Here is a 16,608-nt window from a genome sequence, read left to right on the forward strand (position 1 = left end):
AGCTTCTCACACCTGTCCTTGAGCTCCTACTTTGAGGCCAAAGTGGCCAGATGCTGTGTTTCTGCAGACCTTTCTTTGAATTTCCACTGTGAGGTAGTAACAGAAATTTCTCAGACTTCTTTATGAACTTTTGCTCCTCCAGTCTCCAGACTAAAGTCTTTAGTGACTGTTTCTGAAAGGCTACAACTAGAGGACCAAAGACTTATTCCCTCAATGTCTCTTGAATAAGCCCTGATTTCTCTATTAAACATCTTTACTCCCATAAATCTTATAGTCGCTTTTTCTGGCCCAACCAGACTGACACACTTCACTTGCATTTGTGTAGGTAGTCAGGGTCTTTGTACCTCAACTCTAAATTCACCTCTATTAAAGCCTAAATCAAACTGACCAACTGAGCCCTATAAGAATTATTGATGTCTTCTGTTTCACCATAACTACACAATATTTTAAGAGTTAGTGAACTCTGAAAGCATAATACTTAGCTCCAAATGCACCATCATATATATAGATTACACCATACATTAACTGTTCATTATCTACAGGTATCTGTGTCCATTTCTCTCTTCAAGGTGTAAATTCTCTGAAAGCAAGAATCTTTACATTTTTCTTAGTATCTCTAGTGCCTGACACATTTCTGTGCATAGGAAACAATAATGAAAAACATTTGCTGAGTGGCTATCTTTTTCTAATTTCTAATATGAAATGTCTCACCTTTTAATGTTTTATCTACTGTTCAACATGTATGGGAATTCACTATGTATCTGCTATACATTGTAAGTACTTAAACAGCAGGCAGGCATTACAAAGAGTACTATATATAATAGGTGCCTTTTTAAGGTCTCTCAGTGACAATTACAATAATGTCAGTCACATTAAAAATAAATATGCCAAATAATCTTACTTTATGTGGTTTTTTTTTTAGACAGAGTCTCCCTCTGTCACCCAGGCTAGAGTGCAATGGTGCCATCTCAGTTCACTGCAACCTCTGCTTCCCGGGCTTAGCCTCCCAAGTAGCTGGGATAATAGGTGCATGTTGCCACACCCGGCTAATTTTTTTGTTTTGTATTTTTAGTAGAGATGGGGTTTTTACCATGTTCCCCAGGCTGGTCTCAAACTACTGAGCTCCGGCAATCCAACTGCCTCCACCTCCCAAAGTGCTAGGATTACAGGAGTAAGCCACTGTGCCGGGCCCTATTTTTCTATTCTCATTTCACTGAACTTATGAGAAAAAAGATTCAACTACTATAAAATTTAAGAATGACATCATCCATGAACACCTCAATTTTGGAGCCATTTGCAATAGTTATTTCTAATAAAGTGAAAAATTGGAATGTATTTTTGACCATGATAAATGTGAGTTTAAAACAGACACAAAAACTTTTAGGTAATTTTAACATTAAACAGGAACATAATAGACCTAATTTTTGTGTCAGGACTGTTCTAATTCTCTCCTCTTGAAATCTAGTTTTATTGATAAGATTTATATATGGCCACACAACATTAAATTTGATATATAAAAAGTGTACGTAACTACAGAGAATAAAGGAAGATAGAAAAATAAAGAAAGGAGAATACTATTAATATAAACTTGTAGAAAGTTTACTTGGAGGTTTTTTTTTTTAATGGATTTTATTTTTGATCATTATTCAACATGGCATTAATCACTGCTAACTGTATTGTTATTTCCATTGTCTTGAAGTTATTTGACACTACTCTTTTCATAGGTGGAGCCTAATTTCATGCCCCTTGAATATGGAGCACTTAGTGACTTGCTTCTAATAAACAGAAAGTAATGGAAATGCTATTATATAATCTCTCAGGCTAGGTAATAAAAAGAATAACTTCTGCCTACCTGTCTCTCTGTCTCTCTCTCAGATCTTCTGGTCTGAGGGAAGCCAATCACCAAGTGTGAGGACACTTAAGCAGCCAGTTGAGACGTGCATGTGGAAAGGAACTAAAGCCTTCTTCCGATAACTAGGACCAATTTGGTTAGCCATGTGAATGAGTCACCTTGCAAGTCAATCTTCCAGCCTCAGTCAGACCTTCAGATGACTATGGCCTCAACCAAAAACCTGACTGCAACTTCATGAGTAAGGCTATAGTGAAAGTTTCCAGCTAAGCAAATCCCCACAGAAACTATGAAAATAATAAATGTCTATTTTGGGGATAATGAGACAATTCATTACACAGTCACAGATAACTAATATAATTGGTAAGGAATATAAAAAGGTAACATTATAAAGTTCTATATTACTCTGCCATTTAACAACTGCTGCTTAAGATAAAAATAAAAAGTGTTATTTAAAACACAACTAGCAAATTTTACTTTTCTCTATATGTTAAATAAAATGACAAAGCAAACATTAGAGAAAAATCTCACCTTGCAAGTCACTGTTCCAACAACTTGCCAGGTATCTGCTACATCCTGTTTATCATATTGCATGGATTTTACTTTCTCGGTGATAGAAATAGAAACTTGTGGTTTTCCTTTGTAAGTTCCAGGTTTCCAAGCTGGCTGTTTCTGTGGCTGAGTCACAGATGCAAAATTGGTATTATCTAATGAATTCTGTAAGTTGGCATCTAATACAGTACCGAATGGACAGGCCTGCAGAAGCAAGTCAGGCAACTGGCTCAATTTTGTATTTAGCTCATTGTCATTTTTTTGACCTAAATAGAGAAAATCCTGTATTCCAAAAAGAAGTTCAAAGCCTTGTGAAACTCCACTAACACTAATTAATGGTGGACGAGGGGACAGAGTTTGTTCCACTAGTGGAACACAAGCATATATCATGTCATTCTTCAGAAAAGCAACAACTGGCCAGAGTTCTTCACCTCCTACCAGGAGTCCATAGATGGATGTTTTATTGATGCGTGAACAGCTATCACGACTCTCCACGAAGTCCTTATCATCATCCAATAATCTAAGTTCAAAGAGCAGTGCTTTAAGAAAGGGACCATCTTCAGGAATAGGCACATAACTTGCTCCGTTGAAGACTCTGGCTCGTTTTTCAACGGTTGGATACCGTCTACATTATGGAAACAGAAACATAAATAATTCTTCCAAGTAAAATGAAGATGAAAGAATTTTTTAAAACTCCCAAATATAAGGGAAACTGAAATAACAATAAAATACACAAGAAACAAATATATACACACATCCACAAAAGCCAACAACCAAAAAATTATAATGCTCATTAAGTTACTACTAGAGTAACTGTTTCATACTTGGTATAGAATCTATTATTTAAAATGCTTAAATCAGTTTAGTTATATAGCTTAAGTAGAGTACATGATTCTAATTCAAAATCCTTGTTTCTCAGCCACTCAGATTTCATCTTGGTCAGCAAGGAGCATATACTTGAACCATTTTAGGCACCTATAAGATTTTTTTTTTCCTTCTGATTCTATCTTAGAGTAGGACTAACAAAGTGGTTCAATTTAACCCTCCACAATTTTGGATTCATTAGTTGAGATAGTACAATTTTAAAAGGAATGTTCTATTCTACTCAATCTACAGTGAATGACAGGTATCCTGTGTCTTGCCAATCCCTACAAAAACATAAAAGATCATTTTAGTAATAATGGTTTATCTCTATGACCCTGGAAAAAACTTTTAGCAATAAAAAAGAATAAAATCAGAATGTTTTTGCATGCTCTGAGTTGCACAGTAAGCAGTTACGAATTTATCTTTCCTCTGGTTGGAAACGGAATAGAAGGTGCTTTTGCTCATTTACAGAAATCTGTTAAATCATAGTTTCTTAGTTCCAAAACATGTACTTTGCCTCATTCCTTCTCCCTCCACTCAAAGTCCAGAATAATGTCATTTTATCAGCTATTAACTTTTGAGTATAAATCACTTAACTTCCCTTAGCCTATTTTCTTGTTTGTAAAATAAAGGGGTAGCAACAAATCAGCAGTTTTTACGAAGAATCAAAAACATACCTGGCTAAAACAGTTTTTTACTAATAAAATATTGATGTTTACTAATATTTTTTAAAAACATAAATAAGAATGTATTCGAAGTTATCCATATGTAGGCTGGGTGCGGTAGCTCACTCTTGTGATCCTAGCACTTCGGGAGGTCCAGGTGGGCAGATCACTTGAGGCCAGGAGTTTGAGACTGGCCAACATGGTGAAACCCTGTCTTTACTAAAAATGCAAAAATTAGCTAGGTGTGGTGGTGCATGCCTGCGATCCCAGCTACTTGGAAGCCTGAATCAGGAGAAACTTGAACCCAGGAGGCTGCAGTGAGTCGAGATCATGTCACTGTACTCCAGACTGGGAGACAGAGAGGGACTCCATCTCAACACACACACACACACACACACACACACACAAACACATATACACACACACCAAAAACAAACAAAAAAACCAACCAGCCAATCAACCAACCAAACAAAAAACTCCCCAAAGAACAAAGTTATTCACGTGTAGGTAAATCTCACCTACATTCTGATGCATTTTCTTGACTGAGAAAGGGGAAGCATTAGTTAGCACACCAGTAATGGCATAGCAGGTAAATGCCATTTTTTTTCTCTAAGTCTCTGTATATGAATAGTAGAGATCTCTGAATGAAACTCTAGTCCAATCTCTTATTACCTAGTTTTCTAGAGGATAATTAAAGTTCTTAAGTATAAAAATTTCATGATTGACTGGGACCTTATACAATGCCTTAACATGTGTTAAATAAATATTTTGTTGGATGACTCAACCTATCATTTCAAATTTATTATATGCTTTTTCTAAAACAGAACTCAAAGTTTAAATGTCCCTACAACTACGGGGTATGATATCAACCTAAGCCAGATGTAAGCTGATGCTATTATTATCTGGACAGCAAATCTTTAAACCAGCATCTGAACCAAGTTTTGTTATGGGAAATAAGTACATAGATAAAGATCATTTGCCTTCTTAAATCTTTTTTTCTTTCTTCTTCTTCTTTTTTTTTTTTTTTTTTTTGAGACAGAGTTTTGCTCTTGTTGTCCAGTCTGGAGTGCAATGGCGCGATCTAGGTTCACCTCAACCTCGGCCTCCTGGGTTTAAGCGATTCTCCTGCCTCAGCCTTCCGAGTAGCTGGGATTACAGACATGTGCCACCATGCCCAGCTAATTTTGTATTTTTAGTAGAGATGGAGTTTCTCCATGTTGGTCAGGTTCGTCTCAAACTCCTGACCTCAGGTGATCCGCCCACCTCAGCTTTCCAAAGTGCTGGGATTACAGGCATGAACCACCGCGCCCAGCCTTAAATCTTAAATCCTGGCCACTTCCCTTTGGCATATATGTGGATGATGTGTCAGTGCATATCTATTTAGCCCTAACACCAGCCCCAACAGGTCAGAAAACTGAAAATATAATGAAATTTAACTAATTCATTAAATGATACTGGATTAAATTATTTGAACCAACTTGATACCTCCATAAACATGTTGAAAAGCCCATCCAAACATATCTGACTTTTTATTCTGAAATCATAGCCTCAGCACAGTGGAAATATATTCTGAAAACTTGGATTTAAGAAACTTATTTTTTTAAGCAGTAAAAAGGTCACCTCTGTGAGATATTAAGATAAGCTACAAAGCAACAGACATGGTATTGGCACAGGACAAAGTAGTAGAACTCAGACCAACATTTATATGAAGGGACATAATTAACATTACCAATAGCCCCACAAATTAATGAAGAAATGACATACTGCTTAAAAGGTGATGCCAGAAAAACTGGCCCACAGTACAAAGAGAAACAAAATGGGATTCCTATTTAACACCATATCCAAAGATGGACTACATATAGGTCAAAGACCTAAAGGTAACAGATGAAATTATAAAGTTAAGAGAAGATAATGTAGGAAGACATTTTTGGGAAATACGGACACAGAAAAACTTCAACCAATTCCTAAAAGTCATTAACTATTCTGATTGTATCAAAATCAGTGATTTCTGTTTAACCAAGTGCAACATAAAGTTAATTGACAATGGCAAATTAAAGAAAATATCTGGTTCGGACCCACCCAGGGACGCCAAAAAACCAAACTAAAACAAAACAAAACAAAACAGCAAGTATCTGTGCTATTGAAAAATGACATGGGACTAATGCCCAGAATACAAAACAAACTCCTATAAATTCACAGGAAAAAACAAGCAATTTTGAAAGAAAAAAAAAGGACAAGATGTGCACAGGTAATTCACAGTGGAGGAAACTTAAAGGACTAACAATAATTACTACATACAGAAATGGAAACGCAAATAAGATGTCCTTTACTGGCAAAAATTAAATGTTAGGAAAGAATGGAGATAGAGGAACCCCTTCTTGCTCAGGTGGCTGAAAGCATTCTGTGGAGCAGATTATTTGGCAGTACTTAATCAAACTCGGCATAGACATGGAAAGCGGATGGGTAAAATGTGAAGGATGTGAACCATGGAGTACTAAAGAGCAAGAAGAAACCATGGCTTAGATCTGCACTGTCCAACATAGTAGAACTAGCCACACGTGGCTATTAAAGTTAAATAAAAATAAATTAACATTACTAAAAGTTAACAATTGAGTTCCTTAGTTATGCTACTACAGTTCAAAAGCTAAACAGTTACTTGTGGCTAGTGGCTACAGTGTTAGCCTGTACAGATTAAGAACATTTCTCCTTTCGATCATCATAGAGCATAGGACATGCTGCTCTAGATGAACACAAAGTATCATGGATGTTTCTTTAAAATAATACTGAGAATTCTGACAAACTTAACATTAGGAAGTGAAGTATAAAGCACATTTAATGATGTAATCTGTAAAATGCATACAATGAAAAAGGGTAACATTGAACATGGAAGAGTTACCTGTGAGGGGAAGGGGAACAGCAGTTAGATATAGGTAACCAAAGGGAATGTAAGTAAAATGAGAGGTACTATGGATGGACTGATACGCCTGATAAAACCACAGACTAAAGAATGTTAATCTCCTGGATTTGAGGTCCAAGAAGAAATGATGGAGTTAGGGTTAGCCAGAAATCCTGGGGGAGAAGAGTAAACACCAACTCTGATGCCCTCAGGAACAAAAGCTTTTTAGGCTGCAATAAAGGACTTTTTCATATCTCTATTGCCAACCAATTTTCATTTAAAATTACAATCTTTTTTGGCCTCAATCTCAATTCTACTATGCTAACACTTCACTATAAGCTTTCTTCAGGGAAGAACGAATTGTGACAAAAAAAGAACTATAAATGGCTAGAGAATAAAAGGTGAAACAGATTACTCGATTGCCACCAACATTTTATAATTAGTTATTGTATAGTTTTCTTAACAGAGCTATTTTGATCACACAGGGCAAATTCTACAAGTGGGACCAGGACAACTTAACACAATCTATGAAAAACTGAATACAATTAAATTTTTTGTGTCTCTATTTTCTTCAACAATTAGGAACTGTAAACTGATGATTTCTACCAAATGACACACATTAACAAGATAAAAATAAAAGCCTGGTATAACTTATCAGTAGAGTAAGTTAAAATGTTCTAGAATGATTTTGTCAATGCAAGTTGAAAAATCTGAAACCTGTTCAGTGCTCAGTAAATTTTCTTTCTTTCCTTTAGTCATCTCCGCATCAATCCTAAGCAGACGGAGGTCATTTTAAAACACAAGACCAGTAGAAGACATATATCGTAATACTGAACAGGTAAGAGTCATCAACTCAATTCGCACAACACTGTAAGGCAGGACTATCAAAATCTCCATTTAACAGACGAAACAGAGGTCTGTTAACCCGCAAGACCAAGGTCACGCAGCTGTCCGTGGAGGATCTGGGCCACGAAGCATCCCAAAACTAAGCTACTTCATCGATCCATCACCCCCGAGGATTCAGATTTGCATTTACCTGGAGAATCTCACAGCGCCACGAAGTGGAGTTCCCGGTTCGTGGCTTATGAGCCACACTGCCCGCTGAGCCATGGTAAGCCTGAGATAAACTTTAGCTTATCTCAGAACTAAGGTGGCCACCAAGGAAAAGCGCAGACCGGCTTTCTCAGATGGACTCTTAGCAGAAGCCCCGGGGCTCCTCCTGCGCCACATCCCAGTCGCTCTCAGCAGAGAGGGTAGCTCCTTTAGAGGAGATGACTAACACTTCTAAGTTGCTACAGACCAACATATACCGCAGAAAGTTCTAAGAGCCCCCGCCTAAAACCTCGAAACATGTATCGCCCGCAACTCCAGGACTTTCTTCCTCTAAAGGCCACTTCCGGGATGGTGGCCCGCAAGGATCACAGTTCCTCACGCACCGCAGCGTCGGTCCTCTCTGCGGTTCGCCCGGCGCTCGTTTTCTTCGCCGGCCCCTCCCGACAACCTCTCGGGCGCGCGCAGTTCCACTTCCGGCGTACGAGGCGGTGACAATGGGAGCAGCGCGGGCGGCGCCGGGAGGCAGCTGACAGGCGTCTGCGGCTTCGCTTCATGGCCGCTCTGCCGGCCCGCCTGGGATCTGTGGGGAGTCGAGGAGCCCGCGGCGGCCTGGAACCGGAGCTGGCGAGCCGAGCGGAGACCTGTGCACCGCGCCTCTGAGGCGCAGCATGTGAAGCGGAGACGGCATCCAGTGCCGGGCGAGCCTCTCAGCCGGCCGGGATGGCTACCACGGCCGAGCTCTTCGAGGTGGGCCCCGGCGGCTCTTCAGGGAGTGGCAGGCCCGGGGTTTGCAGGCAGTTGGGTGGGCGGGCCGAGGAGCGGGCGTTCGCTGGCTGCCCAGGAGGAGCCCTCGGGAGAGAGGTGCCAAACCGAGGGGTTGGGGTGGCGGATCCGAGTCCGCGCGGGCGGAGCGTGAAATGGGGGAGGGGTGGCTCGGGGCCGAGGTGGGCTGGGAGGCCGTGCGGCAGAGAGGGGACCCCGGGCGTCCCAAGGGAGGAAGGTTGGTTTTGTCTGCGGGGGCAAGGGAGGGGGGGCGTCTGGAAGGTTCGGGTGTTGGAAGATGTCTACTCGGGATGAGGAGTGGGAAGAGCTGACTCAGGACGTGGAAAGAGCCAGGAGCCTCAGGTTGGGCGAGCCTTGTCTTGTCGCTGGGATCCTCGCGGCAGTAATAGGAGGAAGCCACTTGAGATCGGGACTCTTGGGGGCTTCTCCTTTTGAATAATTATTCCATTAGTGAGGTTGCAAGTGGCGTTCATATGCCTGCGAGTTTAACCTTGCATTTTTGAAAAGGCTGGGACTTTTTTTTTTTTTTTTTTTTTTGGACAATAGGACTACTTACCCCTTTCGACTGAAGGAAGGCAAACTTCAAGTGAACACTTTATTTCATGTAATAAACTCCAGGCAATTGCGTGTATTATAAAATAAAACCAAAATGAACACTATAAAACTAACGTTTCCTGTATATAATACACCTTAAGTGTATTATATGCATTTACGTGTATTGTAAAATCACCTAACTGCAAGCTAGAGAATCCTTAACACTTAATAATGCAAATACTAGTGTCTTTCCTTGAGCTTTTTCAGTATGTAAACCTTAAAATTTAATTTCGTGAAGTCCGCTGTAAGAAGCTGTGATAAAAGTTTGAGATAATAGAATAGGAAAACTCTTAATTGGACTACCAAACAATGAAACCTATAAAGCATCTCCTTGTGTGAAAGAAATGAAAACAGATAAAAAAGGAAAGACCCCTTTTTGGTGTGTGCTTGTGTTTCACATTGAGTAACAAAAGTGTAATAATTAAGACTAATCTACAGTAAATGAAAATGGTATCCTTTTTCTGCCTAAGATTCAGCAGTTTTTGTGGCTTACAATTTGCCACAATTTTAATAACAAATGGAACTTTACATTTGTTATTGTTACTGTATTTTGCATATCAGTCGTCTTCTGGATAGATAACACTTTTTTTGAGAGGAGTAACATGTTATTGTTATAATAAAAGACAGTAATTTGTGAATGAAGGATTGTAATTACAAGAAAGACTTAAGACATACTGGCCGGGCGCGGTGGCTCAAGCCTGTAATCCCAGCACTTTGGGAGGCCGAGGCGGGTGGATCACGAGGTTAAGAGGTCGAGACCATCCTGGTCAACATGGTGAAACCCCGTCTCTACTAAAAATACAAAAAATTAGCTGGGCATGGTGGCACGTGCCTGTAATCCCAGCTACTCGGAAGGCTGAGGCAGGAGAATTGCCTGAACCCAGGAGGCGGAGGTTGCGGTGAGCCAAGATCGCGCCATTGCACTCCAGCCTGGGTAACAAGAGCAAAACTCCGTCGCCAAAAAAAAAAAAAAAAAAAAAAAAAAAAAAGACATACTGTACTTTCTCAGATAAATGTTGAGAGATATGCTGCATTCATTTTTTGTAATTCCAAAATTGTGTCATCTGTTTATTGACACAAGGACGAAGAGACATTTTTCCTGTTAAGAACTTTTACTGAGTCTCTGGGCAAAGTACTAAGTAGTGCTGTGGTTCTTTGTTTTATTTTTCACATCTTATAAAGGGAGAAAACGATGAACTTGTTTGAGATCTTTAATTGATACTTTTGCTAACAAGCCAGATCTTACCAGAAAACTAGCCTGCTTGACAGTTTCAGTTGTGCCTTGGACCATCTTATGTATATTTTTATTTAAATGCTTTACCTTGTTTCAGTAACTTATTTGGAAATATGTTTCATTACCCCCCTCCCCCAGAGGGGAAGGGAAGGAGATGGGGATATACATATTTTACCGTTCTGGGGTCCTGCCATTAGGTTAAGTAGTGAAACCAGATTAGGATTTAACATAATTCAGTGACTTCAGTTACATGGTAGCCAGAAAGATTCAATGATAATAGAGACAGTAGTCCTTAGACTACCCTTAGGCCAGAGGATTTTTAGAACAAATTTAAATATATTTATAGCTCTTAAAACTTATGTGATTTTTTTCCCTGACTGTATGTAGCCTGTTGCTTCCTCAAAATTAAAAAGTAATAGTTACAATTAAGTTTTAATACTTACAATTAAGAAGTGCATCTATCTTTTCTGATAGGGCTATGAATCCAGCCCTCCAGTGGACTCGACTCTTGTGTAAGTTTTCAGCCCCAAGTGAAAAGTTGATCTCTTTGCTTTGGAGGGAAGAGGAAAAAAAAATCCTATCACTGCTCAGTTTCCTGCCATAGCATCTAAGTTGTAGTACAAGTCACAGGAAGTATCTTTTTCTCCTGCTTGCCTTTCTTAGTCACAGCTGGAGAGCTGTGGGAAACAGAAGGCAGGGTGTAGTCAAGGATATTTGGTTTTTATGCATCCTGATTTTCATGCACTATTATATAGAATTGTGCTTTCATTTTTCGTGTTAAAAGAAGTTAAATGAAAACAAAATAAAGCTTTTGAATCCATGAAATTTAATTGTGCTAACTATTCTTTTAAAATCTTGTTGGTCCCATGACTCTTAACAAAAACAACTTCATGTAACAAAATCAAACTGTAATGTTTTCTCAGTTGACCGAAATGATTTAGTAATAGATGATTTGGCTATTGTAATAGTGTATATCGTGGAAGTTTCTCGGAATACCTTCTTAGTTTCAACCTTTGTTGACAGATCTTTCTGAAAATATCCATCTACAGTGTTTTTAAATCTCAGGATGGACATTCTAAATAGGGATTCTTATGTGGTATGTTTAAATTATATCTTCTACATATACTAAGTGGCTGGACTCAGAAATTTTCAATTTTTTTCTCTTTTCTTTGTGTTTGAGACAGGGTCTCACTCTGTTACGAAGGCTGGAGTGCAGTTATGTGATCACTGCTTACTGCAGCCTCTACCCTCCAGGCATAATCCATCCTCCCACTTTAGCCTCCAGAGTAGCTGAGACTACAGGTGACTGCCACCACACCCAGCTAATTTTTAAAAACTTTTTATAGAAACAGGGTTTTACCATGTTGCCCAGGCTGGTCTTGATCTCCTGGACTCAAGCAGTCTACTCACCTTGGCCTCCCAAGGTGCTGGGATTACAGGCGTGAGTCACCGTGCCCCACTAGTTCTTTTTATGTTGTTGCTAATGTTCCTCTCTTGTTTTATTATACTACTGAGGACCTTCTTTTCTCATTTGCTTATTTTTTCCCCCATGATTCTTCAAGAATCTTCCCTTTTCTCTGTGTAGGCGACCATTATGGGAGAGTTCCTAGTTAGTAACTAGGGTTAATTATTCATTCATTCTACAAATATTTGTTGAGTAGCTATTAAGTTCAAGATAAGGTTCTGAACTTAACGAGGCTGCATGTCTCAAAGGGCATGTCACAGAAATATTAATCCTACGAGATGTGCTGCAGAAACTAAAAAGGGTTCAGTGACCAAATTAGTTATGGAACTGAGCACAGTCTGTTTCGTTGGAGATTTATAGTGTACCTTAATAGGTTAAAGATTCTGAGAAGTCCATTTTCAGAACTTTTTTCACAGTGAGACTGTTTTCTTTTTTTTTAGAGACTTTTATTTTTTATTGCCTGTTAATTTTGTGAATTACATGCTTTGGAAAATATTAAGTATAGAACCTGCCCTTATTATCAAATAGAGGGAGAGAAGGTAGCTAGATATTTGATTCCTTACTCTAACAATAAGGTTATAAATGGTTTCAGAGAGGTCGGGATAAAGTGCCATAGGTATTGAGAGGATGGGAAGATTACCTCTAGAAGAAGGAAAGGATCAGAAGGTGTCATTTGAATTATCTGCAGAGGATAAGTTAGATTTGAGTTTGTGGAACTGGGTGGAGGGACCTTTCAGTAAAGCAGACAATAAAAGCCAAAACAAAGGGAGGGTTTTGGCCCTGGAGTTAAGGGGAGTGTTCATTTTGGCTGGAGTATAGCACATATAAGGAGGAAGAGTGGCATGTAAGGTAAATTGGGGTTTAATTGTGGAGGTCCTAAATGTCAGGATTAAAAATTCATTTTTTTTTTTTTCTTTCTGTAACTATAGGTTCTTTGATAATAGTGCTTGAGGTCAGGTAATTTTGCTATGATAGCAATGGTTGTTGGACTTCCAAATTAAAGTTTGAATATTGAAGAACGCATTTTCCCACATTTATTTGTCTCAGTTCTTCAAACTAAATTAACAAAGCTATTTAAACAGACTTGTTGAAAATCATGTCTCTTGTTCAATTAGCTAGCCAGGTATATACTATTTAACATGAGATATACAAGGAAGGTGCACCCCATTACTGTCAGGGTGCTGAAATGCTATTTATTTTAACCATATTAGTTGTTAAGTAAGTGTTTATAGAACTTGGTTACCAATTGTAGTACCTTGTATATGATAAAATGTATTCATTCTGCAAACACTGAATGAACGTCTAGGCCAGACATCATTCCAGGTACTAGAGTTAAAAGAGGAAGACAGACATGTTAATACATTAATACAGTGGGAGTACAGAATCTTTTCCAGGTATTATTAGGAAATGTTTCATTTAATAATGTCATATAGAAATTGGATGTTCATGGATGACTAGAAACTTAAGGAGATGGGTATTCCAAGGCAGGGACACAAGGTGACTCCAGTTTGTTGTAAGGTGAGGCAGTTGAGAACAGTTAGGATGTGAATGTGCATGTTTTAAGAATAGGAGAGGTGGCAAGGCATTGAGACCATCAGTTTTTCTGATTTTTGAGGCAAGGTTTTACTGTCACCCAGGCTGGAATGCAGTAGTGTAATCACAGCTTACGGCAGTGTCGACTTCCCAGGCTCAAGCGATCTTCCCACCTCAGCCTCCTGAATAGCTGGGACTACAGGCATGTGCCACCATGCTTAGCTAATATTTTATTTTTTATAGGGACAGAATGTCCCTATATTGCCCAGGCTAATCTCAAACTCCAGGACACAAGTGATCCTTCCACCTCGGGCCTCCCAAGGTGTTGGGATTACAGGCTTGAACCACTGTGCCGGGCCTGGGGGTAGGGGGGAGTTTTAAGAAGGCCTTTTATACATCATGCAAGAGGGCTGACCTTACTTTTTTTGGGTAGGGTCAGTGAGACAAACAATTTTAATGTTAGTGTGAAGAAGAGCCTTCGATGGGGAAGAAATTGTTAGCTGGGAAAATAGGGATCATGGGCAACTTCACATAGTTTCTGTCATTTGGTAATGACAGTTCTTGTCATTTGCTAGTGTATCTATTGACTGATTAGGCAAGTGAAAGTCTAACCTAATTCAATGGAGGCAGAGAAGAAATTTGAAAAGACATTTCAGAGGAAGAATCAAAAGAATTTGATTACTGAGCAGTTAAAATTCCAAATTTGTGAACTTTGGAAAGTAAGTAGTTGGCGATTCATTAACTGTGACAGAGAAAATTAGAAGGACCCTTTCGGGGGAAGAAATAACACGTTCATTAAGAATATGTACATATTTACACTGAGTTTTTAGCAAGACTTTCGGGTAAAGAAGTCCACAAGGCAGATGGAAATATGAGTTAGTAACTCAAAAAGAGATCACAGTTAGAGATAGCAGTTTAGGAAGTATCATTTTATATGGATGGTAATTTAGCTGGGAGGTGGATGACATCTATCAGCTCTGTCCCTTACTAGTTGTGTGATCTTGGGCAAGTTACCCACCTCTTTGTGCTTCAGTTTTCTCATCTGTAAAATGGGGAAAATAATAATATCTACTTCAGAAGTTTATTTGATTACTAAATTGAGTTGAGAAATTTAAATTGCTTAGGAGAATACCATTAAAAGAGGAGTATCCATTTTGAAAAATTAAGTGGCAGCCTCTTTCAATTTAAGTGGATTCACATGAGAAATAGATTGAAGCTCTATTAGGGAGGGAAAGCGTTCAGTCTTCTCAGTCTAAGCTGACTCAGAGTAATTGATCTAAGAGGTAGGAGATTATAGTACGAGAGGGTTACAAAAAGGGGCTGTGGAAGGTTATATTTTTCAGGATGGCCCCAAGATCTGCCATTCTACATTGTGATGTTTATGCCCCTCCCATAGGAAAGTAGGGTCTATGCTCACTTCTTGAATCTGTACAGGTCTATGACTACAGTAGAAGTGATGCTTATAGGGATTTACAAAGGTAGGCCCCATAAACGGCCAGATGGATCACCTTTGATGACCTAACCCAGGCGTCCCCAAACTACGGCGCATGCGGCCCCCTGAGGCCATTTATCTGGCCCCCTGCCACACTTCAGAAAGGGGCACCTCTTTCATTGGTGGTCAATGAGAGAGCACAGTATGTGGTGGCCCTCCAACGGTCTGAGGGACAGTGAACTGGCCCCCTGTGTAAAGAGTTTGGGGACGCCTGACCTAACTTCTTGGACTCGAGCAGCTATACCAAGAGAAAGCCCAAGCAGCCCTTTGAAAGAACCAAGGCCCTTCATGCTTGGCTCTGGCTGAACTCCCAGCTAACAGTAAACATCAACTTGCCATCTTGGAAGAGTATCTTCTAGCCAAGTTGAGCAGCCCCAGTTGATTTCACCTGGAGCAGAGACCACATTTCCCTGCTGAGCCCCTCCCAAATCACAGGTTTGTGAACCATGTAATTATTGCTGTTATAAGCTGCTAAGTAAGTATTCGAGTGGTTGTTAGGCATCAATAGATAACTGGAACGGAGGCTGATTAATTTCTTATTTACACCGATATCTAATAACCTTATTCTGGTCCTAGTGGAGAGAGTGATAGAGGTAGAGGTCGATGCTTAACAATAATAGAATTCCTTTTAAGTATTTTATGCTTTGGAGTGGTACAGTCAAACCAACTTGGAAGTGAACTCTTGGAATAAGCAAGTCATTAAATTGAGGACAGTATTATAGAATGCATGTGTGTAATTAATCTAAGATCCTGAATTCCTGTTGTTCTCAGGAAATTAGATAGTTGAGGGGTGTGTGAGAGATTTGAATGAGTGATTGCCTTATTCTTTTAAAAGTCGATTGCAATTTAATGTAACACCCTGCAAATATAAAACATACAAGTTAAATGAAAGTTCTGGTTGACTGATATATGATTTAAAAGTTTGATTGTTAATAGTTTATATATATATATATATATATATATATATATAAAACTTCACAAACTTTTCTGATGCTATTTCCTTGAAGCTGAAATATGAAAATAATAAGAGAATATAGTTGTTTATATATCTTTGTTCAGGATGTAGTAAACCAAAGAAGCAAATGTTTCCTTGCTTCTCTTGTTTAATTTCATCTCAAAGGTGTTTATTAAATGGATGTGAAAATATTTAATGTGTAAATTTGTAAATATACTTAATTTTATTTGAAATGCTAATGGCAGATTAAATATTTTAAGTAATAATTTACACAGTCTATATAATGCTAAAGGCACTGTAATAGAGTGGGAAAAATCTCTGGGTTAGAATACTGGTTTAGTACCTTTTTGGACTTAAATTTCATTTCCTCAGTTTCCTTATATGTAAAAATGAGGTGAAAGAGCTGGGCTATGATGGTATTTAAATATTCTTGCACTACAAATTTTAAACCTAGTTATATGATTCTGCTGAGACCAGTATAAAAGGAATTGTAACATTTTGTTACCTCTCCCTTTTGGACATAGACATCAGATATATTACTTTATTGTTCAAAATGAGATGTAGACTAGCCTGGAAAAATATTTTGCTTAAGAGAATCTAAAACATTTTGTAGGACTCTAAACTACCATCATTTAGATAGTCTTCAAAACAATTTTGATAACATGGTTAATTG

General features: G+C 38.8%; 2 protein-coding genes across 7 annotated transcripts in view; one reads left to right on the top strand and one right to left on the bottom strand.

Annotated features, from left to right (window-relative positions):
* The window catches only part of AP5M1 (adaptor related protein complex 5 subunit mu 1), a 52,515-nt gene extending 44,206 nt beyond the window's left edge, over positions 1-8,309 (bottom strand). For all 6 annotated transcript variants that reach the window (XR_012516302.1, XR_012516303.1, XR_012516305.1 and 3 more), the window contains exons 1-2: positions 7,863-8,309; positions 2,381-3,026 (exon numbers count right to left, since the gene is read on the bottom strand). Coding sequence is in view for 2 of the 6 variants with exons in the window: in XM_074393897.1 (XP_074249998.1) it covers positions 2,381-3,026; positions 7,863-7,936 (720 nt within the window). In the remaining 4 variants the exon portion in view is untranslated. The remainder of the gene's footprint in view (positions 1-2,380; positions 3,027-7,862) is intronic.
* Positions 8,310-8,352: 43 nt separating this feature from the next.
* EXOC5 (exocyst complex component 5) overlaps positions 8,353-16,608 on the top strand; it is a 65,517-nt gene continuing 57,261 nt past the window's right edge. The window contains exon 1 of the mRNA XM_003930489.4: positions 8,353-8,626. Within this exon, the coding sequence (XP_003930538.1) occupies positions 8,600-8,626 (27 nt within the window). The 5' untranslated portion in view covers positions 8,353-8,599. The remainder of the gene's footprint in view (positions 8,627-16,608) is intronic.

Source organism: Saimiri boliviensis, chromosome 2, assembly GCF_048565385.1.
Source record: "Saimiri boliviensis isolate mSaiBol1 chromosome 2, mSaiBol1.pri, whole genome shotgun sequence".
In the NCBI taxonomy this organism is placed as follows: domain Eukaryota; kingdom Metazoa; phylum Chordata; class Mammalia; order Primates; family Cebidae; genus Saimiri; species Saimiri boliviensis.